The 24,741-nt window shown below is 43.0% G+C and overlaps 2 protein-coding genes across 4 annotated transcripts in view; one reads left to right on the plus strand and one right to left on the minus strand.

The window, feature by feature from the left end:
• Positions 1–19,497, minus strand: part of RBM17 (RNA binding motif protein 17) — a 144,027-nt gene extending 124,530 nt beyond the window's left edge. The window contains exons 1-2 of the mRNA XM_080810529.1: positions 19,475–19,497; positions 18,332–18,765 (exon numbers count right to left, since the gene is read on the minus strand). The gene's annotated coding sequence lies outside the window, so the exon portion shown is untranslated. The remainder of the gene's footprint in view (positions 1–18,331; positions 18,766–19,474) is intronic.
• Positions 19,498–19,503: 6 nt separating this feature from the next.
• Positions 19,504–24,741, plus strand: part of IL15RA (interleukin 15 receptor subunit alpha) — a 43,044-nt gene continuing 37,806 nt past the window's right edge. The window contains exon 1 of one of the 3 annotated variants that reach the window (XM_080810533.1): positions 19,504–19,765. In XM_080810533.1, coding sequence (XP_080666659.1) covers positions 19,663–19,765 — 103 coding nt within the window. In that variant the 5' untranslated portion in view covers positions 19,504–19,662. The remainder of the gene's footprint in view (positions 19,766–24,741) is intronic. The other 2 variants (XM_080810532.1, XM_080810531.1) reach the window with 2 other exon arrangements.

Raw genomic sequence — 24,741 nt, forward strand, 5'->3', positions numbered from 1 at the left:
ACTGATCGCCCAGCTGGAATTTTCAGCAGCAGTTGCAACAGTAACAAGTTGTACCCCTAACTTTTTTAGGTCTGACCACCATCCCTGGTAGCCCTTCCCTACTGACCCAGATTTATCTCTGTTCCAACAGGCTTTCAAGAACAGTCTGGGGGTTCTGAGACCCACTTGAGCCACCCAGGCTTCCCTCACTACACTCAGCCAGATGGAAAGCTTCCCAGCCAGGCTTGCAATGATTTTCTGTGTCCCAATGACAGAGTCTCTCCCTTCCTAAACACACGGCAGCCTAGGGGGCCACATGGCTGTGCCTCATGGTGGTGTGGGGACAGATTAAGAGGTATATCTTATGTAAGTCCCAACAGAACTGCAGAAAGCAGTCATCCTTCTTTCCAGAGAGCCCCACACATCTGACCCCATCATGCACCTGCCTCTTTCTCTGTCTTTCTCACCATCTCCTGGGGCAAGAAAAGGGCAAATATTCCCCCCAGATCATGGTGTCTGGACTCCATATATAAAACCCTAAAAAGCTAGCAATCAAACCTAGCAATATGCTAGACCAGGTGATAATTCTTTCTCAAGAACATAACCTGGGGCACCTGGGTGGCTTATGTGGTTAAGTGTCTGCCTTTGGCTGAGGTCATGATCCCGGAGTCCTGGGATCGAGCCCCGCATTGGGCTCCCTGCATACTCTCTCTCTCTCACTCTCTTTCAAATAAATAAATAAAATCTTAAAAAAAGAAAAAAAAGAACATAACCTGTCCAAAAACCTATGTAATCTTTTGCTCCAAAATCTTAAACTTTGGGATAGTTTGTGAAGCACATGAGAAAAAGCATTTAATGCCATGCTGGGAAGCTCAAACCTACTCTGTCACTAACTAGCTAATGACCTTGGAAAATTATGTAACCTCCCCAATGTTCCATGTCGTCATTGGTAAATGTGGTTATTAATTTCTTTGATGCCTGAACAAAATGTTTATATGCAAAAAAAATTGATATCTTTGCTATCCAGGAAGTATTCAATAAATGTTGGCTATAAAAATTATCATCATCATTAGTGACAATAATAATGAATCAAGATCAGCCATTTAAAAGCTTGAATACACTCCTGCCATATAACTCAGCAATTTTACTCCTAGAACAATTTTAAAACATATACATATGTGCTATATATATACAAATTTATATAGGGAGACATATACATACATATGTACACACATATATTAATATATAGGTATGCACACATAATTTATATAAAGATATGTATATGTAACATACACAATACACTTACATGTGTACATATATATATGTATATTTATACACACACAAAATGTCCACACAAAAATGTTCATAGCAGCTTTATTCATAGTTGCCCAAAACTAGAAACAACTTCATGTCCATCAGCAAACAGGAGAAAGATGAACAGATTGCATATTACAACAATCCTCCCTCTCAAGAAAAAGAAACAAACTACTGATACACACAAAATAAACTTTAAAAACCATTATACTGAACAAAAGAAGCCAGACATAAAAGACCACACACTGTATGGTTCTACTTATATGACTTCAGAATGGGTCAATTTAATCTATGATAAAAGGAATCAGAACAGGGGTTGCAGGGACTAGTGTGGGAACTGACTGGGAAGGGACACCAGGGATCTTTCTGGGGTGATGGAAATGGCCCATGACTTGATAGGGGTTTGGGTGCATGTGTTTGTCAAAATTCATTATACAAAGTCTATCTCAACTAAAAATGTTAATCTTATGCTGGATATCAGGAACTATCACTGTTTTTCATTCAATCCAAGATGCTACCAATTGTAAGACTCATCATTATTTTATGTACAAGAAAGAAAGAGAGAGAGAGAAAGAGAAAAAGAGAGAGGGAGAGAGGAAGAAAGAGCAAATTCACTAAAACTATGACAGCTGTAGGTTGTAAAATGCATGTTTAAAAATGTTAGGGGACACCTGGGTGGCTCAGTCGGTTAAGCCTCTGCCTTTGGCTCAGGTCATGATCTCAGGGTCTCGGGATTGAGTCCTGCATCAGGCTGGCTCCTTGCTCAGCAGGGAACCTGCTTCTCTCTCTCTCCCTCTGCCGATCCCCTACTTGTGCTCTCTATCACACACATTTGCTTGCTGTCTCTCTCTCAAATAAATAAATTATTTTAAAAAATATTAAAAATGTGGGGCAAAAAGTATATTTTAGAATCAGTGACCTTTGGTTGCTTAGTCTTTTCTTTGCATTTCTTCTATAACAATCCTAAACTCTCCTCTCCCCACTCCCCACGAAGCATGTGGATACCCCAGGCCAACAAGAGTAAAGACCGTGGTCTCAGAAAGACAAAATGGAAAAGCACATTAATTATTTTCCAAATATTATTCTTGTCAAACAGGCATTCTGACCCATGTTCTTAACTTGTCTAAGTTCAAAGTCCTTAATTAAAGGTTAAATGATATGGGGGTTTTTTTCTTCTTTTTCCTTTTTCTTTTGTTTAAAAAGGCAAGAACATACTTCCATCTTGACTTTAGGTCAAAATTGTTGTCCTCACTGCAAACTGAATTCCAGAATGATGACATTTAGATTCTACTTGTGGAAATCTCTTTAAATGGGTTTCCTTCCCAGAACAGAAGTCTTCAGGTTACAGTGGCTTGTAAATCAACAGTTTATCTGGAAGGAAGTTGGTATTTGGAACTCAAAATTCATGTTTCCCCATATTTAGCAGTGTGTCTGGGGGAGGTGGGGTTCAAATTTATTTAAGCTTTGGACTCAATCTCTTCCCTGGATGGATATTGCTGGTTGCCTTGGAACAGAGCTCCTCTTCCCCATTTTGAGCCATTGCCCCCTTTGTTGTGCAAAGATAAGGCAAAGCCTCAACACTGACCCTGGGAAAGTCTGTGACAAGACCTCTAATCAGTTGGGAAAGGCTTCCCTCCCAACCCCTTCAGCTTGTTGAATTGCTGATAGATGGAATGTACATTTCTAAGGGAGCTTTCTGGAAAGAGGAAGCTGGATGTTTTCTCTTGTGGAGTTCAGTGTGTATAGAAAACTTCTCTACTATGTTAAGAAGATCCAAACGAAGTATGCATGTGGGAATAGGCAGCACAAGCTCCCACACACCAATGAGGGAATCTGTACCAGGGCCCCATGCCCCAAGCTGGGCATCAGATATTTATGGCAATGGCTGGACCTAGCACAGCAAACAAGGCAGTTAGCTTTGCGACTTGCATCAGTCAGTATCCAGCCAGGAGAACAGAAAGCTCTCTATGGATTTCAGACACCGGAGATTTAATATAGGGACTTGTTTGCAAGAGTTTTGGAATGCTTAGCACAGCAGAAGGTGGGTTACCCATGGTTCAGTTACTGTCCCTAGGACTAGAGTTACAGAAGGTATTACCCAGAGCACATGGGCACATGCTTGCCACTACTCCTACACTACTCCTGCTGTTAGGGCCACCACTGATGATGGTGGGGGTGCCTGGAATTCTATATTCCTTCTGAATTGGTTTCCACGAGCAAAATGACTCATGCATTCCTCCTATTTACAATCTTGTACCACTGGGCAGAACCTAACTGGACTCAGTGGGCAAGGGAAGTTAAGAAATGTAATACCCAGGCTTCTAGCCCAAACAGTACAAGAGAGTGTATGGACAGATGATGATGGAGCTTCGTCCCAGCAGTCATCACCATGATAGTAATAGACAGAGATGGCCATGGACAGATCAGACCATGTTGAAATTATTTTCAACCGTGACATTATATGATAACATCAGAATCAACAGAAGTAGGGAACTAATTATCCTCTCAAATTCTCTGCCTCTGCAGTATAAGTAAGTCAATGGTATTATAATAACATTGTATGGTGACAGCAGCTACACTTGTGGTGAGCCACACAGCCGCTAAGGCACAGAGTTGTCCGATCACTATGTCGTTCACCTGAAGCTACGTGCCAACGATACAAAAAAAATTGTTTTTAATTCTCTGCCTCTGGTTTTTGTATGCAAAACCCACTGCCTTTGAATTAAGCCCCTGATGGTCTTGGGAAATTTTCAGGAAGCACGGAGTACAGAAGTCTCAAGAAATGGTTACTTGATTTCCTCCAGGGATGGGCAGTGGAAACTCAGATGATGACATTAGGAAAGTAAGTCAAAGTGCATCACACACTCAGATAAAATCCTAGTTAGATTTCTAGCCCACTACTTTTAACCTACTTAGTAGCAAAAATGTTGTATATCTCAATTTCAAAAGGATTTAAATAAAAATAAACCAATACTGGTATATTAATGAATCATATAATTATCCCTACCCAAAAATGTCTTTGCTTATCTACAGTGTTGGTGCATAAGGAAAAACAGACTTTAATAAAGAAAAATGAGGTGGTAGTACATATTTTTATGGAGATCCTAAAGAGAAATTCTGGACACTTCTAAGGATATTGGCAGTTGGAAAAAATCTTTATTATATTAATTATCAGTAAAAATTATCTTGCTGTCATTTCTATATGTGTGCCGCAGTTCCAGCTGTGATAGGCAGGATCATGGTCCCCCCAAACACAGCTGCATCCTAATTCCTGAAACGTGTAAGTAAATATGTTACCACACAAGGCAAAAGAGAATTGAGTTTGTAGATGCAAAGAGAGTCATGAATCAGCTGAAGTTAAAATGGCAAGATTATCCAGTGGACTCAGTGTAATCATGAGGGTCTTGAAAGTGGAGATGGGAGGTAGGAAAGAAGAGTCATCAGGGAGAATGAAAGATGGTGGAAGAAGGACCAGAAAGACACAGTGTTGCTGGCTTTGAAGATGAAGCAGTTGGACCACCAGCCAAAGAACATAGGCAGCCTCTGTAAGCTGGAAAAGATAAGCAAGTGGATTCTCCCCTGGAGCTCTGTCAACACCTTGATTTTAAGCCAGTGAGACCTGCGTCTGACTTCTCACCTCCAGAACAATAAGATAATAAATTTGTGTTTGTTTAAAGTCACTAAGTTTGTTGTCATGTACTATGGCAACAAGAGAAAATGAATACACCAGTTCTCCCAGGTGTTCTTCGATTCCTCTCTCCTCCACTAAGGTAATATGTTGTGGCTACTAAGTATGCACAGGATAAACACTTTGTGTCAAAATGAATGTACTAGAGGGCACCGGGGTGGCTCAGTCTGTTGAGCTTCTGAATCTTGATTTCAGCTCAGGTCGTGATCTCAGGGTCATGAGATTGAGCCCCACACTGGGCTCTGTGCTCGGCATGGAGTCTGCTTGAGATTCTCTCTCTCCCTCTGTCCCACCCCTCCTCATGTTCTCTCCTCTCTCTCTCTCTCCTCTCTTTCAAAAAAAGGAAGAAGAAAAAAAGAGAGAGCAAGAAAGAAAACGATGATTAAACAAATGGGACTAGAGGAAGCTTCTGGTCTGTAAAGTGGAGGGTTAGATGCCTCTGAAGAGTAGATCAATCTGTGAACAGCCCTACAATCTGAAATAGCTTTCTTTAAAAGATTAAGTTCTAATGAACAATGAAAAGTAACATGAAAATCAGGGGCACCTGGGTGGGTCAGTCGTCGGAGCATCCAACTTGCTTTCGGCTCCCAAGAAATAGAAGCAGTAGGATATTATGGAGCCCCAAGATCTCCAGTTGGGAAGCTGGACACCAGGAGAGCCAATGGTGTAGTCCCAGCTCCAGTTAGTGTTGAAGGTGTAAGACTGATGTCCCTGATCAAACACAGGCAGGAAGAGTTCCTCCTTACTCAGTCTTCTTATTCCATTCAGGTCGCTCATGATTGGATGAGGTTCACCCGCATCAGGGAGGACCACCTGCTTTTCTCAGTCTATAGGATTCAAATGCTAATCTCATCCAAAAACACCCTCACAGACACACACGAATAATGTTTGACCAAATGTCTGAGCACCCTATGGAGCAGTCAAGTTGACACATAAAATTAACCATCACATCTACAATAATTTTTTAAAGAACTTGCAGATTCCTTAGGATTTTCTACATAGACAATGTCATCTATGAAAAAGACACTTCAGGGGTACCTGGGTGGCTCAGTGAGTTAAGCCTCTGCCTTCAGCTCAGGTCATGATCTCAGGGTCCCAGGACTGAGCCCCACATCGGGCTCTCTGCTCAGCAGGGAGCCTGCTTCCCCGTCTCTCTCTGCCTGCCTCTCTACCTACTTGTGATCTCTGTCAAATAAATTTAAAAAATTAAATAAATTTAAAAAAGGAAAAAAGACACTTTACTACTTTCTTTCCAAACCCTATGCCTTTCACTCATTTATTTTTACCTCATTGCATTGGCTAAGACCACCAGGATAATGCTTGATAGTTGTCATGCGAGCCTCTATCTATCCATTGCTCCTGAACTTTAGCAGGAAAGCACCAAGAATTTTACCATCAAGTATGAGGTCAGGTGAAGGTTTCCCATACACGCCCTTCATCAGATTTGAGGAACTTCCTCTCTATTCCCAGTTAGTGAGAGAAAGAAGAAGAAAAGTTTGAAGCTCATGGAGGTTGGCTCATGCACTTCAAGGAAAGAAGCCATCTCCCTAACATGAGTGCAAAGTGAAAGTCAGTTATCCAGAAGATCTGGCTAAGATAATTAGTGAAAGCTGCTACACTAAACCACAGATCCTCAACGTAGACAAAACAGCCTTAGTGTGGAAGAAGAGCCCACCTAGGACTTTCCCAGCTGGAGAAGAGAAGTCAGTGCCCGGCTTCAAAGCTTCAAAGGACAAGCTGACTGTCTTGTTAGGGGCTAATGCAGCTGAAGCCAGGGCTCACTGACCACTCAGAAAATCCCAGGAACCTTAAGAATGATGCCAAATCTACTCTGCCCGTGCCCTATAAAGGGGACAACAAAGCCTGGATGACAGCACATCTGTTTACAACACGGTTTACTGGATATTTTAAGTCCACTGTTGAGAACCACTGCTCAGAAAAAAGGGTTCCTTTCAAAATATGACTGCTCATTGACAATGCACCTGGTCACCCAAGAACTCTGACGGAGATGAAAATGAAATTAATAGTGTTTTCACGCCTGCTAAAAAAATATCCCTTCTGCAGTCCCTGGATCAAGGAGTCATTCCAACTTTCAAGTCTTCATATTTAAGAAATACATCCCATAAGGCTATGGTTGCCAGAGAGAGTGATTCTTCTGATGGATCTGGGCAAAGTAAATTAAGAACCTGCTGGAAAGGAGTCACCATTCCAGATGACATTAAGAGCATTCATGATTCATGGGAAGAGGTCAAAATACACACCTTCCCAGGAGTTTTGGAGAAGTTGATGCCAGCCCTCGTGGGTGACTTTGAGGGGCTCAAGGCTTCAGTGGAGCAAGTCACTGCAGAGGAGGCGGAAACAGCCGGAGACCCAGAATTAGAAGTGGAGCCTGAGGATGGGACTGAACCGCTGTGATCTCATGACCAAACTCAAACAGATGAGGAGTTGCTTCTTACGGACAAGCAAAGAACGTGGGATCTTGAGATGGACTCTACTCCTGGTTAAGTTAACAACAAAGGATTTAGGATATTACATGAACTCAGTTGATAAAGTAGTGGCAGGATTTAAGAAGGAAGACTCCAATTTTGAAAGAAGTCCTGCTGTGTGTGAAATGCTATCAAACAGCACCACCTGCTACAGAGAACTCCTTTGTGAAAGGAAGAGTCGATCAATGAAGCAAATTTCATTGTTGTATGAGCGTACCTGAGTTATGGGGTACAGACAATTGGGTGAGCAAGTTTATCCAGCTAACAAGATAGTCGCCTTCAAAATATACTAAGAACTGATTTAGAAATAGTATGTTGATAGAACCACTGATAGAACCAGATATTGCCTCAAAGACCTAAATCATAAAATATTATAAATCAGGTTAGGTAGGTAACATGACCAGTCAGAATTTTTCCCTCAACTTGAACTCACCAGGTTAAATGAAGAAATGACCAGTGTTAATATGCCTTTATAGACAGACTAATTAGAATAATCTTATAAACCTTATAACCTTAAAATGTTCTTGCAAGTGTATTGTAAATTCAATTATTTAGTTTATATATAATAATAACAGACTTCTTGGGAAGGAAGCAAGATGGCAGAGTACCAGACTGAAATAGCCTTAGGTCACAGGAGATCAGCTAGATAGTTGTCAAACCATTCTGAACACCTACAAACTCAACAGGAGATGAAAGAGAAGAAGAGCAGCAATTCTAGGAACAGAGAATTGACCACTTTCGGGAAGGAAGCATGAGCGGAGAAGTGAATCCGAAGCGGTGGGAAGATAAACCACGGGGGGAGGGGCCGGCTCCCGGCAAGTGGCGGAGCAAGGGAGCACAAAATCAGAACTTCTAGAAGTCTGTTCCGCTGAGGGATGTCGCTCCAGAAGCTAAGCGGGAGTGGAACCCACATGGGGACAGTGTGGTCTCGGGACCCACAGGGTCACAGAAAGACCAGGGGTGTCTGAGTGTGGCAGAGCTCGCAGGTATCGGAGCAGGGAAGCCGGTTACACAGACGGAGCCAAGTAGGGGGCTCTCAGCTCGGGCTTACCTTAGACTGTGATCTGAGGCACAGTCGGGCCACTGCTCTCTGAGGAGGGACCCCACAAGTGGCGGATCCAGGGAGACCCTCCCCCCATTCCTCCTCTGGGAGGAGTAGCGAAGGAGCATGCGGCAGGAATCTGCTGGGTTTGGAGACTCCAAACGGGGCTGTGCACCAGAGATAGAAACACTCGGTCACAGGCTGGGTGAGCCCAGATCGTGGCTGGAGACCAGGGAGACAGGAGGGACTGATGGCTTTTCTCCGAGGGCGCACTGAAGAGCAGCCGAGCTCTCGGCTCCTCTGGCCAGAGACTGGGCAGCCGCCATCTTCATTCCCGTCCTCCGAAGCTCTACGGAAAGCGCTCAGGGAACAAAAGCTCCAAGCGCGAACCCGAGCAGATGACTTAGCCCGGCCCCTGGCAAGGGCGGTGCAATTCCGCCTCCAGCAAAGACACTTGAGAATCGGCAACAGGCCCCTCCCCCAGAAGATTAGCAAGAACATCCAGCCAAGACCAAGTTCACTTATCAACGAGAACAGTGGGACTCCAGAGCTAGGGGAAAGCAGCGCATAGAATTCATGGCTTTTTCCCCATGATCCTTTAGTCTTGCAAAGTTAAATTTTTTAATTTTATTTTTTCTTATTCTATTTTTTTTACTTTTCTTCTTTCCTCTTTTAACATTTTTAACTATTTTATCTATCAATACCTTTTAAAAAAATCTTTAAAAATTTTCATTGTTATAGTCATATTTTATCCCTTCATTGTATTTAACCTTATTTTTGTATACATATAGGTTTTTTTTCTTTAAAATATTGGGATATAATTTCTTTTAACAGATCAAAATATACCCTAAATCTAGCTCTAGCCTAATCACATTCTCTCCTCTTTTTTTTTTCAACCAACTTATCAACTCCTTTTTTAGAATCTTTTTAAATTTTCATCTGTACAGTCATATTCCATTCCTTCATCATGTTTACCCTTATTTTGTATATACATAAGTTTTCCTTTCTTCTTTAATATTTTGGGAGGTAGTTTATTCTAAGAGACCAAAATACACCCAAAATCAAGTGGGTGGCTCTATTTTATTCACCAGTTTAATTACATGTATATATATACATATATATATATATATATGTAATATTTTAAAAAGAGGGAGATCAGAATACACCCAAAATCAAGTGGGTGGCTCTGTTTTATTCACCAGTTTAATTACATATACATATATGTAATTTTAAAAAATATATATATATTTTTTTTCTTATTCCTCCTTTCTCCATCTGGATGTCTTCTTTGAAGAAATATCTGTTCATGTCTCCTGCCCATTTCTTGATTGGATTATTTGTTCTTTGGGTGTTGAGTTGAAAATAGAGCTATCCTATGACCAGCAATAGCACTACTGGGTATTTACCCTAAAGATACAAATGTAGGGATCTGAAGGGGCACATGCACCCCAATGTTTATAGAAGCAAAGTCCACAATAGCCAAACTATGGAAAGAACCTAGAAGTCCATCAACAGATGAATGGATAAAGAAGATGTGGTACACACACACACACACACACAATGGAATACTATGCAGCCATCAAAAGAAATGAAATCTTGCCATTTGCAACAATGTGGATGGCACTAGAGGGTATTATGCTGAGCAAAATAAGTCAATCAGCGAAAGACAATTATCATATGATCTCCCTGATATGAGGAATTTGAGAGGCAGGGCAGGGGATTGTGAGGGGGTACGTAAGGAATAAATGAAACAAGATGGGATTGGGAGAGAGCCAAACCATAATACTCTTAATCTCACAAAACAAACTGAGGGTTGCTGGGGAGTGGGGGAGTAGAGAGATAGGGTGGCTGGGTGATGGGCATTGGGAAGGGTATGTGCTATGGTGAGTACTGTGATTCACAGACCTGTACCCCTGGGGCAAATAATACATTATCTGTTAATAAAAATATTTTTTTAAAAAAGAAAAAAAATAACTGGCCTCTTTTTCTTTAAAAGTACAACATAATTTATGCATTTTATAAATGAAATATAACAAAATTTATTCTAAGCCACTAATGAAGATGTGAGGACAGGCTTAATAGTACCTATTAAGGTACTATTATTGATGAAAATAATGAGTATATTATATATTTTTCCATTGCAGAAATGAAAATAACATGGCTAATAAAAGGAAAATCTACAAGGGAAAAAACACAAGTCTATCTGAAACGTAATTTCTCTTTTTAAGTGTGTTGTTACAATAACATTTAGTTGTTAGTAAGAGAGAAACCAAAAATAATAATGACAAATTAGATAGGCATTTAATATCTCTCAAATTCAAGAAGTCAAAGGAAGATAGTCCAGGCTGGTATGGTTCTCCTGGTGTCTGGGACCCAGACTTTTCTATCTTGTTTCCACTATATGGGTGGCTTGTGGCTTGGATTATCAGGAATCCTCGTGGTCCAATAGGAGTGCCGGAGCTCCAGTCATTATGTCTGCATTTCTGCCAGAAAGGAGGAGAATGAGTAAAAAGGCACATCCTCTCCTTTTAAGGCTGTTTGAAATGAGTCATAAGATATAAAGCACGTCTCTCTTTCAAATTTCTTTTGCAACTGAAACAGCAAACAAAAATTGTCTATTGGTTTTGGAAGAGTGTGTAAAGAGAGTGTCTGGAACATATGAACTATCTTTTAGGTATGCAACAGTCTTGCCTGAGTCTCCCAGTCTACCAGCACACTGGACTTTAAATCTCTTATTAGTTATTAACTATTTTGGAAACATTTTATATTTTCATTTTGTTGGAAACATTTTAGAAGCCTGTTTACTTTAGGTATATTATGTATTTAAAACAGCTACTTTAGGGATGCCTGGGTGGCTCAGTTGGTTGGGCCACTGCCTTAGGCTCAGGTCATGATCCCAGGGTCCTGAGATCAAGTCCCACATCGGGCTCCTTGCTCAGCGGGGAGCCTGCTATTCTCTCTGCCTCTCCCTGCTTGTGCACTCTCTCTCTCTCTCTCTGACAAATAAATAAATAAATAAATAAAATCTTTTAAAACAGCTATTTTATACTAAACATATTCCTAATAAAATGGCCAAAGTAAACTTTCACTGGAAAGCATACTTGGAAAACTGCATTACAGCTGTTGGCGTGCCATGTTTTAATTTTTAAAAATCACCCATAAATTAAAAGTACTACTTTAAAAATAAGATGTTCAATGTTCTCATGAGAATTTTTAAATTTTTAAAGTAGATGATACAACATGGTTCAAAACTTTTTAAAAGGAGATTAATATTCAAAAAATATAAAGAACTTACACAACTTAATATAAAAAAAAAAAACCCAATTAAAAAAATGGGCCGAAGACATGAACAGAAGACATCTAGATAGCCAAAAGACACATGAAAAGATGATCAACATCATTCATCATCAGGGAAATGCAAATAAAAACCACAATGAGATCCCACTTCACACCTGGCAGAATGATTAAAATCAACAACACAAGAAACAACACGTGTGGCGAGGCTGTGGACAAAGGGGAGCCCTCCTACGCTGTTTTGGTGGGAGTGCAAACTGGTGCAGCCACTCTGGGAAACAGCGTGGAGGTTCCTCAAAAATTAAAACTTAAACTATCAGAATTCCAGGAACTCCACGTCCAGGTAGTCACGTGAAGAAAATGGAAACACCAGTTCACAGAGACGTATGCACCCCCCATGTTCACAGCAGCATTATTTACAATAGCCAAGATATGTAAACAAGCTAAGTGTCCGTCTGTCGATGAATAATTTGTTGCATATGTACACAATGGAATATTACTCAGCCGTAGAAAAGAAAGAGATCTTGTCATTTGCGACAACGTGAATGGGACTAGAAGATATCATGACCTCTAGTGAAGTCAGAGGGAGACCGACAAAGACGAAGACCATATGATTTAATTTATATGGGGGAACCTAAAAAACAGAAGAAGCAAGTAAACAAAACAAAATGGAAACAGACTCATGGACACAGGAAACACCTTTGGTTACCAGAAGAAAGGCGGGTGAAGAAATGGCAAAAAAAAGTTGAAGGGTATTGATTAAAAGGTACAAACTTCTGGTAATAAGATAAATAAGTCATGGGGATGTAATGTACACACAGGGATTATATTCAGTATTGTGATAACTTTGTACGGTGACAGGGTAACTACACTTATCATGGGGACCATTTCATAATGTATAAAAGTATCAAATGATTTTGACGTACACCTGAAACAAACAGGATCTCGTATGTCAATTATGCTTTAAGAAAAAAAAAAAAGAGGGACGCCTGGGTGGCTCAGTCGGTTAAGCGTCTGTCTTTGGCTCAGGTCATTATCTGAGAGTCCTGGGATGGAGCCCACTTCTCTCTCTGCCCCACCCCCCACCCCTGCTCATGCTCTCTCACATTCTTTATCTCTCTCTCTCTATCTCTCAAATAAATGAATAAAATCTTAAACAAAAAAAAAAAGAGCAAAAAATTTTTTTATGACCAGATAGTATTTTCTTGTATGCATGTTACATATCCATCCACTCATGTCCCATTAATGGACATTTGGATTATTTCCAATCTTCACAATTTAAGATTTTTAAAATTATTATGCTCAGTTGGCCACTGTATAGTACATCACTAGTTCTTGATGTAGTGTTCAAAGATTCATTAGTTACTTATAACACCCAGTGCTCATCACAACACATGCCTTCCTCAATACCCATCACCCTGTTTCCCCTTCCCCTCTGAAACCCTCAGTTTGTTTTCCTGGGTCCATAGTCTCTCATGGTTTTTAACACATTGTTTATAACATAGCTGTAGAAATCACTTAAAGGAAAGAGAGAGATGACTCTAACCACAATTCTAACCCAGAGAAATAAAGTAATTTTAAGTTCATAAATAGCTTATGTTTCAACTCAAAATCTGTTAAGTTCTCACATTTAAAAAATGACAATGTTTATAATTTCTAGACATTTATTCTTAACTGGTTAGGTCAAGGATTCTTTTGAAAAAGCTGATGAAAATTATGGATCCTTCATGCAAAAAATACACACACACACACACACACACACACACACACACACACACACACTTTTTGCAAAATGTTCCAAGAGGTTGTGGGTTACCTATTGTGACTGGTCATGGATCTAAGATTTCAAAACTCATGACTCAAACTCACATCAGTAAATTACTATTTCTGATTTCTAACATGGTAAAGGAAGAGAAATGCTCTTATTTTCTTTTATTTTTATTTTTAGAGAGGGAAGAGGGAAGGAGCAGAAGGGAGTGAGAGAGAGAATCTTAAGGAGACACCACACCCAGCATGAAGCCTGCCATGGGGCTCAATCTCACAACCCTGATATTATGACCTGAGCCAAAATCAAAATGGAAACTCCAATACTTAACCAACTGAGCCACCCAGGGAGGCCTGGGAAACACTTTGAATAGTTGTCTGAATCAGGGCGCCTGGGTGGCTCAGTGGGTTAAGCCTCTGCTTTCGGCTCAGGTCATGATCTCAGGGCCCTGGGATCGAGTCCTGCATTGGGCTCTCTGCTTGGCAGGGACCCTGCTTCTCCCCCCCTCTCTCTCTGCCTACTTGTGGTGTGTGTGTGTGTGTGTGTGTGTGTGTGTGTGTGTGTGTCAAATAAATAAATAAAATCTTAAAAAAAAAAGTTGTCTGAATAAAAGATTACTATATATTAGATGTTGCAAAACCTGTAGATGGGCTTTGTTTGACTTGTGTGGTGTTTTGATTTTTTTTCCTAAGACAAGAATCACTATTTGTAAACTGGAAGATTTCACAGAAGGATCTATATTTTTAAAGTTTCTTCAAAAATTAAAAATCTGGTGGCACTGGCCACACATTGCCTCCTCACAGTCTACAAGGACTTTCTTCCCACTCTGTCTTGTCTCCTACCCACCAACCCTGCTGTCTGGCCCTTCTAGGCATTTGGGTTTGAGATTCCCAGATAAGTCTTGGGCTTTCCGTCCTGAAACCCTCAGGTTCTCTCCTTTTCTTCCTCGGTTTTATCCTAGTTATTTAGGGATGAATCAAAAAAACAAAGCTGAAAGCAGGAGATTCTTTAAAGGTTTTTCTCTTTTTCCAAGTTCTCTTCAGAAGGAGATAAGATCAGGAAGGTAGGTGAGGGTTTGGGAGTGGGAGAGAACGGGGAGACCATCAGGAACCCCACGGGGGAAGGACAAGTTGGGCTCCTAGGAAGATGAGGGTCAGTAGGGGATTCTCATGGAGTAATTGGGAGTGGGAGATGAAGCTGAATTATCTTGGGGCAGTTCACTTTACGAGTTTATCACTTAGTTGGGTGTAGTCTCGATGTCAAAAGTGATAATGGGAACACTGGGAACATTGGTTCCAGCTGTTGGAACTTACCCAGGGTGGAGTTTCTCTTACCGTCGGCTCGTGGAGCCTCCCCGTCTACCTTCCTGGTGCTCCAGCACCCTGCCTTGACAGATGGCTCTGGCTCGGTACCATAGATAGTTCTAGTATTTCTCTCCACACTCTCAATGCCTAACTTGCACTTAACATTTTTAGCTGACACCCTTCTCTCCAACCATCTTAGGTAGTTTACAAAGAATAAACCTGTATCTGTGTGTGCTGGAGTTGTGGTAAGAAAAATAGGTCTGGGTCCACCAAGTTGGAAAGCGACCAGTAAAACCACAACAAACAAAGAGATCATTACAACACAGTGGGATAGAGTATGCACAGAGAGGGCCTGACCCCACACGGGGAAAGGGGGTCAAGGATTGTTTTCTGAAGATGGTTCTTGAGCTGTATTGTAAAGAACAGCCAAATTACAGTAGACGTAGAGACAGATATTCCCAGGAAAGGAAATAGTACAAAGGCTCAACATGCATGTGATTAAAACAACGAGTATAGCAGTAATAAGAGACACGATGTGAGTAAGAGGAAGAAGGGACCAGACCAGGAATCTTTCACTCATGACCACACCGGGGAGTTTGGATTTTATACTGAAGTCTGTGGAGAGCCACTGAAGGAGGCAGAAATGATGAAATTTAATTTCATTTTTTAAACTTTTCTTTCCTTACACACTTATTATGTAGATCACTGCAGGAGCCCTCTAACTGGCCTCCTGGCTCCCACCAGGGAGCCAACAATGGCTCCCCATTTCACATGGGGTAAAAGCCAAAGTCCTTACAGAGGCCCCACATAGCCTTGCTCCATGATACCTCCAATCTCTTCCCCTAATACCCTCCCCTTGCTCACTGTACTCCAGCCAGCCAGGCTCTGGAACTCACCAGGCATACCAATCCTGCCTTAGAATACCCATATGTGCTGTCCACTCTGTCTAGAACATTCTTCCTCCCCCCCGTTATCCACCTGCCAAATGCCCTTGTCTCCTTCATGTCTTGGCTCAAATGTCATCTTCTCAGTGAGAACATACTTAAAGTGGCACCTTCCCCCATAAAGCATTCTTGGTCCACCTTACCCTTCTTTTTCTTTCTATGTGTATTTTACAACGTCCTATATAATCTGTCTTCAGTAATGTACACGCAAGTGTTCTGCATAGTAACAAGCAATTACTTTGTCTTCAGAATACTATTTTACATTCCATTTTTCTTCTATAACATCTTTTCATACAAATAATAATGTTACTTTATATCCATCAAGATGGGTCCCAGGGCTGTCCTTTCAAATAGCGTTTTTGTATCGAATTTCTTCTTTTTTTTTCCTTTCTGGTTTCCATAGATAAGAAAGATTATGCATTATTCATCCTTCTCTATCATTTCCCTAAGCACAATGCCCTTGAGGTGCATTCACGTTGTCACAAATAGCAAGATTTCATTCCCCTTTTTATGGCTGAATAATATTCGTGTCTGTGTGTGCGTGTGTGTGTGTAAGACAATTTCCTTATCCACTCATCCATCAATGGACACTCAGGTTGTTGATATATCTTGGCTATTATAAATAATGTTGCAGTGAACATGGGGGAGCAGATGTCTTTTTCCAGTTAGTGTTTTTGTTTTCTTTGGATAAATACCCAGAAGTGGAATGGCTGGATCTTATGGTACTTCTATTTTTAATTTTTAAAAGAAATTTCATACTGTTCTGCATGCCAGCTGCACCAGTTTATGTTCCCAGCAACTGTGCACAAGGGTTCCTACTTCTCCACATCTTCACCAACACTTGTTATTTCTTGCCCTTTGATAATAGCTACTCTGAAGAAGGAAACAGCTATTCTTACAGGTGTAAGGGGATAGCTCATCATGGTTTTGGGATATATATATATATAAATATATATATATATATTTATCCCTTCAGCATCATAATTCTCACCCATATGCTCAAAAGCAGATATTCACAGGACTCCTGCAGGGGAGGGGCAGCCAGGTTACTGACAAAATAACAGGTGGCAAACAGTGGTATTTAACAAGTGGGTGTCTGGGGGAATGTAATTCAGCTTTTCTTGAAGCCTTGGAAGAGGTCTGAGAACTCGTCAGTGCTGCTGTTTTATCTGCCTGGCATCCATTCATTGTTGTCTTTTCTGTGTGTACAAGGGCTAAGAAAAGAGATACCTGGTCAATAAAATACAGAACTGGAGAGAATACTGCTTCAAAGTCAATTAAACAATAAACTACCTGTTGATTTTGGCCACTCTAACGGGTGTAAGGTGGTATCTCAATGTGGTTTTGATTTGAATCTCCCTGATGGCAAGTGATGATGAACATTTTTTCATGTGTCTGATAGCCATTTGTATGTCTTCTTTGGAGAAGTGTCTGTTCATGTCTTCTGCCCATTTTTTGACATGATTATCTGTATTTTAGGTGTTGAGTTCGAGAAGTTCTTTATAAATCTTGGATATCAGCCCTTTGAAGTGTCATTTGCAAATATCTTCTCCCATTCCATGGGTTGCCTCTTTGTTTTGTTGACTGTTTCCTTTACTGTGCAGAAGCATTTGATCTTGATGAAATCCCAAAAATTCATTTCGCTTTTGTTTCCTTTGCCTTTGGAGACATGTCTTGAAAGAAGTTGCTGTGGCCGATGTCGAAGAGGTTACTGCCTATGTTCTCCTCCAGGATTTTGATAGATTCCTGCCTCACATTAAGGTCTTTCATCCATTTCAAGTTTATCTTTGTGTATGGTATGAGAGAATGGTTGAGTTTCATTTTTCTACACATAGCTGTCCAACTTTCCCAGCACCATTTATTGAAGAGACTGTCTTTTTTCCACTGTATATTTTTTCCTGCTTTGTCGAAGATTATTTGACCATAGAGTTGAGGGTCCATATCTGGACTCTTTACTCTGCTCCACTGGTCTATGTGCCAGTACCATGCTGTCTTGGTGATCACAGCTTTGTAGTAAAGCTTGAAATCAGGCAACATGATGCCCCCAGTTTTGTTTTTCTTTTTCAACATTTCCTTAGCAATTCAGGGTCTTTTCTGGTTCCATACAAATTTTAGGATTGTTTATCAATAGGACAGGAAACAACGTGTGTTGGAGAGGATGTGGAGAAAGGGGAACCCTCTTATACTGTTGGTGGGAATGCAAGTTGGTGCAGCCACTTTAGAAAACAGTGTGGAGATTCCTTAAGAAATTAAAAATAAAGCTACCCTATGACCCTGCAATTGCACTATTGGGTACTTTGTTACAACAGGTCTAGGAAACTAATGCCTGTATAAAAGCAGGGGATTACTGGAGTGTAGATGGCAGAGATGCCTACATTTTAGAAAAAGAAACTATCAGTGCTCCTCATAAAAGTAACAAACCACTGACAGGACAGCCCGACGGGATCTCCAGGGGGTTTCACCGGGAGGGAAAAAGTCCACCTCTAAAGGTCACGAACTGCACCATTTCACTTACAAGCATTCTTCAAGGGCCCAAATCCTAGAGATGGAGTGTAGGTCCGCGGTCGCCAGGGTGCAGAGTGAGGCTGAGGAAGGCCACTGTGGCTGTAACAGAGGAGAAGGAGAGATCCTCGAGAAGGTCCTATGCCCAGTCTTGACAGTGTGGTCACCGACGGAGCCACGTGTGACAAACCCTTGCAGAGCTAAATACGCAAGTGCGTGAGTGCATGGAAAGCCCACAAAATTTGCTGAAGGCCTGAGGATCTTCACGAAGGTCAATTTCCTGGTTGTGACACCATATTGTCGTGATTCTGGATGTTACCACTGGGGAAACAGACTGCAGCCCAGAGATGGCTCGTCTTGCCTAATTTCCTCCTGTAACCGGGAATCTCTGACTGTGCGCCCAGAGCTCTCTCATCACAGACGGGTCTCTAATAACGTCAGGCTTCGCTTGAGGTCGAAAAGAAAGAAAGAAAGAAAAAATATTAAAAACCCACTTGCAAAAGAGGAAGACGGCAGAGTAGACCTCGTCTAAAGAGAGGCCCCACGGCGCGGAGAGGAGGCCTTCAACCTGCTCCTGCCTCCCACGCCCCCTTCAACTGTCTGACATTTTCTTGGGGGAAGAAATTCGCGACCGGATTTCAGACAAAACGCTGGTGCGAGAGACGCAGCAGGCATGAGCAGGTGGCACAGGGGGCAGGACACCCGACAGCCACGGCGCGGCGACAGCGCCGCGGTCACCCGGACCGGAGGCAGCCGCGGAGCCCAGGGCCACTCGCCCGCCTGCCGGGCAGAGCCGGGACACTGGTTACCCTGAGGTCGGAGCGACCGGCGGGGACGCGCGTGGGAAGTGACCGGCGCCGCGGAAACCGGCCGTGAACGCCCGCCAGCCGCGCTCCCTGATCAGCGTTCGCTTCCCGACGGCGCCGACTCCCTCTGCGACGAGACACAAGACCAAACGGACCTCTGGGGTCCCCAGAGGCGAGGAGACCGGAGGAGGGGGAGGACCCCAGGTCCCGGCAGGGCACGGTCCCCGCCCCGCGCAGCCAGCGGCGCTCGGGGGACGCGAGTGGCTGCGCGGGGGGCGCGGCGGCGGCCGGGGCTTTTTCTAGAGGAGGGGGTGGGGATGCTGAGTCACGGATCCGTCGCGGCTCCTCACCTCTCCCCGGCCCTCCGGGGGCTAAAGCAAAAGCGAAAGCGAATGCCACTCGCGGGGCGGCCGGTCCCGGCAGCTGCGCCCGCCACCTCCTCCGGGACGGTCCGGCGTCTGCCCGCGCGGCCGGCGGGGCGTCCGGGCCGCTGCGAGCCCAGGGCCCGGCGGGCGGGAGAGCGGCTCAGCGTCCGGCCATGGCCCCGCGGCCGCCCTCGGGCTGCAGGGTCCGCGCGCTCCCCGCGCCGCCGCTGCTGCTGTCGCTGCTGCTGCTGCTGGGGCTCCAGCCCGCGACGCCGGGTAGGGAGAGGCGCGCGCCCCTGGCGGGGCGGGGGCGGGGGGCGGGGGGCAGCGAGCGCCGCGCCTCCCCGGCCGCCGCTCGGTGCCGGCGAAAGGGCGCAGCGCCCGCGGGGAGAGGGGACGGGGACACCTGCAGGCAGCGGGGGGAGGGCAGCGCCGGCCGCCGACGCGCCCCAGCTCGCGGCGCAGGGGGACCGGCGGCCGCGCGTGAGTCCCACGCCTCCCCCATTCGCGAGGCAGAGGGCGGAAGCCGCGCTCGCACCGGGGGCTCCGGGGGTGGCGCGCGATGGTTGTTTCACAGCCATTCCGAGAAACGCGCGAAGGCGGTTCTCCGAGCCCCGCCGGGAAAGCCGCGCACTTGCCGCACCGCGAGCAGTGCCCGCGGGGCTGCGCGGAAAACGACCCGATCTCCGCCCTCGAACAAAAGCAAATAATACGAGTGGGTGACGGCAGGACGGGACGCCGTAGAGACTGCGTCCCTGGGGAGAGCAAACGTGTTGGGCGGGTTGCGCGCGGAGGGCCCGGGAGCCGCTCCACACGCTGGAGCCGCAGGAAGCCGTGCGAGGGCGCGGGCGCCCTGGGGCTGGCGGAGGGCGCGCTCGGCAAGGGGAGGGAGTCGGGTCGGCGGTGGCTCGTGTCTCCAGAGGAACGCAGGTCGCAGAGGTGTAGCCTCGGCGGGAAGAACCGAAGGAGTGACTCATCGGGTTTCTTCCCGGGGAGCTCGAGAGGCGGGAGGAGAAAGGAGACACGGGCTGGCTTGACCCTTGCTGGCGCTTCTTGCAGTCAGGGAGCTTCGCAGGGTCCGATGAAAGCCAGGAACCCTCCCCCCAGAAAAACGCATGAATGCACATGATCTAATTTGGGGGCCGGGGACCCATTAAAGCTCATTCATAGATTCTCCGAGAGTTAGTTCACCCCATGTTGGGGGGGGCGTGTTTTAAGGCAAGTCTCTCAATACTTGACATCCAGTCGCGCCCGTCTGTCCACCCAGGACTTGCCCAGAGGCTCCCTGCACAGGGGCCGCCGGCGGGCGTGGTGTGATCTCCGTAGCTCTGCCGCGTTTCCTTAAGTTTTACTTTCCTGAGACTATGGATTCCCTGCGCCGCATCCGAGAATCTGACTTACCCTGGTGACCTGGTCGGTTCCTCTCATCTCCCCAGCCAGTGTGCCCCGTAGCCAGCGACTAGGGCGGCTGGACCAGTACAGTGTGAAAGTGACATGAGCGTTACTCAGAGCCCAGCAAGTGCAGAGAACTCTGCAGGCAGGACCTCCAAAGCCCATCACCTACAGCCTCGTTTTTTGACCTCACAAAGGTCCTGCTGCTGTTCAGCAGCTCCTGGTGTTTCCTGGTAGTTTCCTGAACGGGGCTGGGTGAGATGTAATCGATAATAAACTTCATACATTTAGTTACGTGATTTGATATGTTTCGAGGTAAATGTCTCCACTCACGAAACCATCATGATTATGAAGGTAAACATAACTCTCACTACCAAAATTTCCTCTTGTGCTGACTAACCCTTACCTCCCACCCAGCCCTATCCCCCAGGCCACCTCCCTGGGATTTCGGTCGCTCTTGACTTGCTGTCATTTCTAGAATGTCACATAAATGAAGTCATACAAAATGTACTCTTGCTTGTCTGGCTACTTTCAGTCACGGGAATTGTTCTGAGAATTCTCCCTCCATCTTATAATTTCTATCAATAGTTCATTCCTTTTTATTGCTGAGAAGTATTTCATTGCATGGGTATCACACCGTTCCTTCATCCATTCGGTTGTTACAGGACGTCTGGGTTGTTTCTGGTTTGGGGCTGTTATGCTTAAAGCTGTTATGAACATTCACATGTTGGTTTTGTGTGGACACAGGCTTGGATTTCTTTTGGGTGGAGACAGTGGGTGCAGAATGGCTGAATCATATGGCATGTGTGTGTTTTTTATATTCCCACCAGCAATGTGTGAATTCCAGTTTCTCCACATCCTTGTCAGCACTTGGTAGGGCCAGTCTTTTTTCTTTTTCCTCCTTGGAAAATTTTTTCCAGCTTTATTGAGATGTAATTGACATATAACATTGTGTAAGCTTAAGATATACAACACTATGATTTAATATATGTCCATCTTGTGAAACGATGACCACAATAAGGTTAACACATTCAATCACCTCATTTGTTTCCCAAACTCTGTGTGTGTGTGGTGTGTGTGTGTGTGTGTGTGTGTGTGTGTGTGTGTGTTGGTCAGTCTCTTTAATTGTATCCATTCTAATAGGTGTGTAGTGGACTTTCGTATTTTTTTTCTCATAGTTTTTAATTTGCATTTTCCTAATAACCAGTGATGTTGAGCATCTTTCCATGTGCTTATTTGTCATCAAGTACATCTTCTTTGGTAAAGCGTCTGGTTACACCTTTTGCTCTTTTAAAAATTGAGTTGTTGAATTATTATTGAATTTCAAAAGTTCTTTATATATTTGGGACACAAGCCCTTTATCAAATATGATCTGCAAATATTTTCTCAGAGTCTGTGGCTTGTCCTTTCATTCTCTTAACAGTGTCTGATGAAGAACAGAAAATTTTCATTTTGATGAAGTTCAGTTTCTTTCTTTTATGTATTATGCTTTCAGTGTACTCTCTAAGAAATCTTTGCTAACTCAAGGTCACAAAGGTTTACTTCTAGACGTTTTATAGCCTTAAGATGTTACATTTCTCTCTGTGAATCATTTTGAGTTAATTTTTTATATAATACAAAGTGTGGATTTAAAGTTCCGTATTGGCTTGGTTTCGGGATTTTTGCATATGGATATCCAATCGTCCCAGTACAATTTGTTGAAAAATGATCTCAACTGAATTGCTCTTATACTTATTTTGAACATCAGATGTTCATATAAGTGTTGGTCGCCGTAGACAAAACATCAGTCCGTGAAAATCAATTGTATCTCTATCCATTAGCAATTGGTTGAAATTTAAAAATATATGTATCATTTGCAATAGCATCAAAACGTATGAACCACTTATGGATAAATGTGACAAAAGATGAGAAAGACCTGTATGCTAAAAACCACAAACCACTGCTGAGAGAAAATAAAGCAGACCTAAACAAACGGAGACATATACCATGCTCATGGACTGGACAAATCAGTATTGCTAAGGTAACCATATTCCTCCCCCACATCCCAATTTCTTGAAAAAACTAACAAACTGATTCCAAAATTTGCATGGAAATGCCTAAGGCCCAGTATAGCCAAAACAACTTTGAAAAGCGACTTTCTCTAAGTTGGAGAAGTAACACTTCTGATTTTGAGACTTATTATAAGGTCACAATAATTCAAACGATGTGGTTATAGGGTAAAGATGAACAAAGGGCTAGCAGAAGAGCCTGCACCTAATGTTTTTAAATGAGCTTGGAAGGGAGGCGGATACAAATTATTAAATTTGCTACTTGGTGCTAAGATCCTGATCAGAAATTACAGAGAGAAGCCCATTTCTTCTCATGAGCAGAACAAATAGTGAAGTCTCAGATAAGTTCCTGCTAGTTTACAGTGCTAACAGATACAACAAATTGCTGTTACCTGTTCTTAGTCAAAAGGCATTACTTGCAGGGAAAACCGATCATCTTGGGCAGGAAGGAATTTACTTCTTAAAGATCCTCACAACCGGAAAGGCTGCAGATGATTTGCCAAAAGCAGCTAAAGATGAGGATTTGTTTGAAGATAAATATACCATCTTGGGTTCTGTTACACAGGGTATTAGTATGCTTTGAGGTGGTTTTACAATTTTTGTGTAAAATCATTTTTCAGAATTCTGGGGAGTTTTGCCCAAACCTTTCATTTTCTGTTTCAGATCAATTTTATCTAGTTATTATTGTTTTGTACTGCTACTCATAGCAAAAAAAAAAAAAAAAGTCATAAAAACTTAAATGCACAAAATATGGGATTTATTGAACTCAACCTAAATGTTCAACAGTGGAGGACTGCAGAAATTAAATGCAGATGTTTTCAAGTAATATGCATCATATTATTCCATTTTTACCAGAAGATCTAGAAGTAGCTATTACTGAGTAGGGAGACACTATGAGTTGTTAGTGTGTGTGTGTATGTCTGTAGTTGTCTGCCTTTTCTCATTTTTGTCATAATTTGAATTGACTTTGTAAAAAGAAAATAAAACTACAAGAGAAGTAGCTCAAAAAGGCTATAGAATTTGGAGGTTTTTTTCAGAATCATTTTTAAGTAATTACAGCAGATCTTGTTTGGTAATGTCTCCATGACTTTATAAATTGTAACCAGTTTTGGGTTATAGAATTATAAAGTCACCATAGATAACATTTGTGCATACATTTTATACATTTTATATTTTATGCATACATTTTATAATATTTCACAATTTGTTTAAACAGTTCCTTACAATGTGTAGACTGGATATTTAGGTTGTTTCAAAATGTTTGATATTCTAAAAAGCACAGAGTAGGAACCATTGGATGAAAATAAGCTATATAGAGCAAAAAGGACAAGGGAAAACTCAAAGTCTAAAATAAAGGGGCAGAAATGCTTCTGGGGATATTCTTTTTTAATCAAATCATCACGTCAACTAACTTGTCTTGGGCTAAAGCACTTTTGCCAAATTGATTTTACTATATAGTGTGTAACCGTGTAAATAAATGTATAAAAATCCCCGAACATATACACTTGGAGTCCTACCCCTGTTACTCATCATGCACGGTTGATGTTATCTGAGTGTTTTCTACTAGGAAAGACTTGATTTTCTTCTGAGAAGTAGGGAGCCCCTGAAGGTCTCTGGGCAGGAGGGACATTCCTGGACCGGCACGGGGGAAAGATGACTGTCGTAAAGCATGTGAAGAGTGAACTGTAGTCAGGAGGGTCTGGGGGCAGGCAGCCAAGTTAGAGACTTTTGCAACAGTTCTTGTAAATGGTGAAATCCTGAACCGAGGCTGTCTCAGTAAGGGAGAGGAGGGGGCGGATCTCCTCTGGAGCC

This window comes from Martes martes (assembly GCF_963455335.1).
Source record: "Martes martes genome assembly, chromosome: 8".
NCBI lineage: Eukaryota > Metazoa > Chordata > Mammalia > Carnivora > Mustelidae > Martes > Martes martes.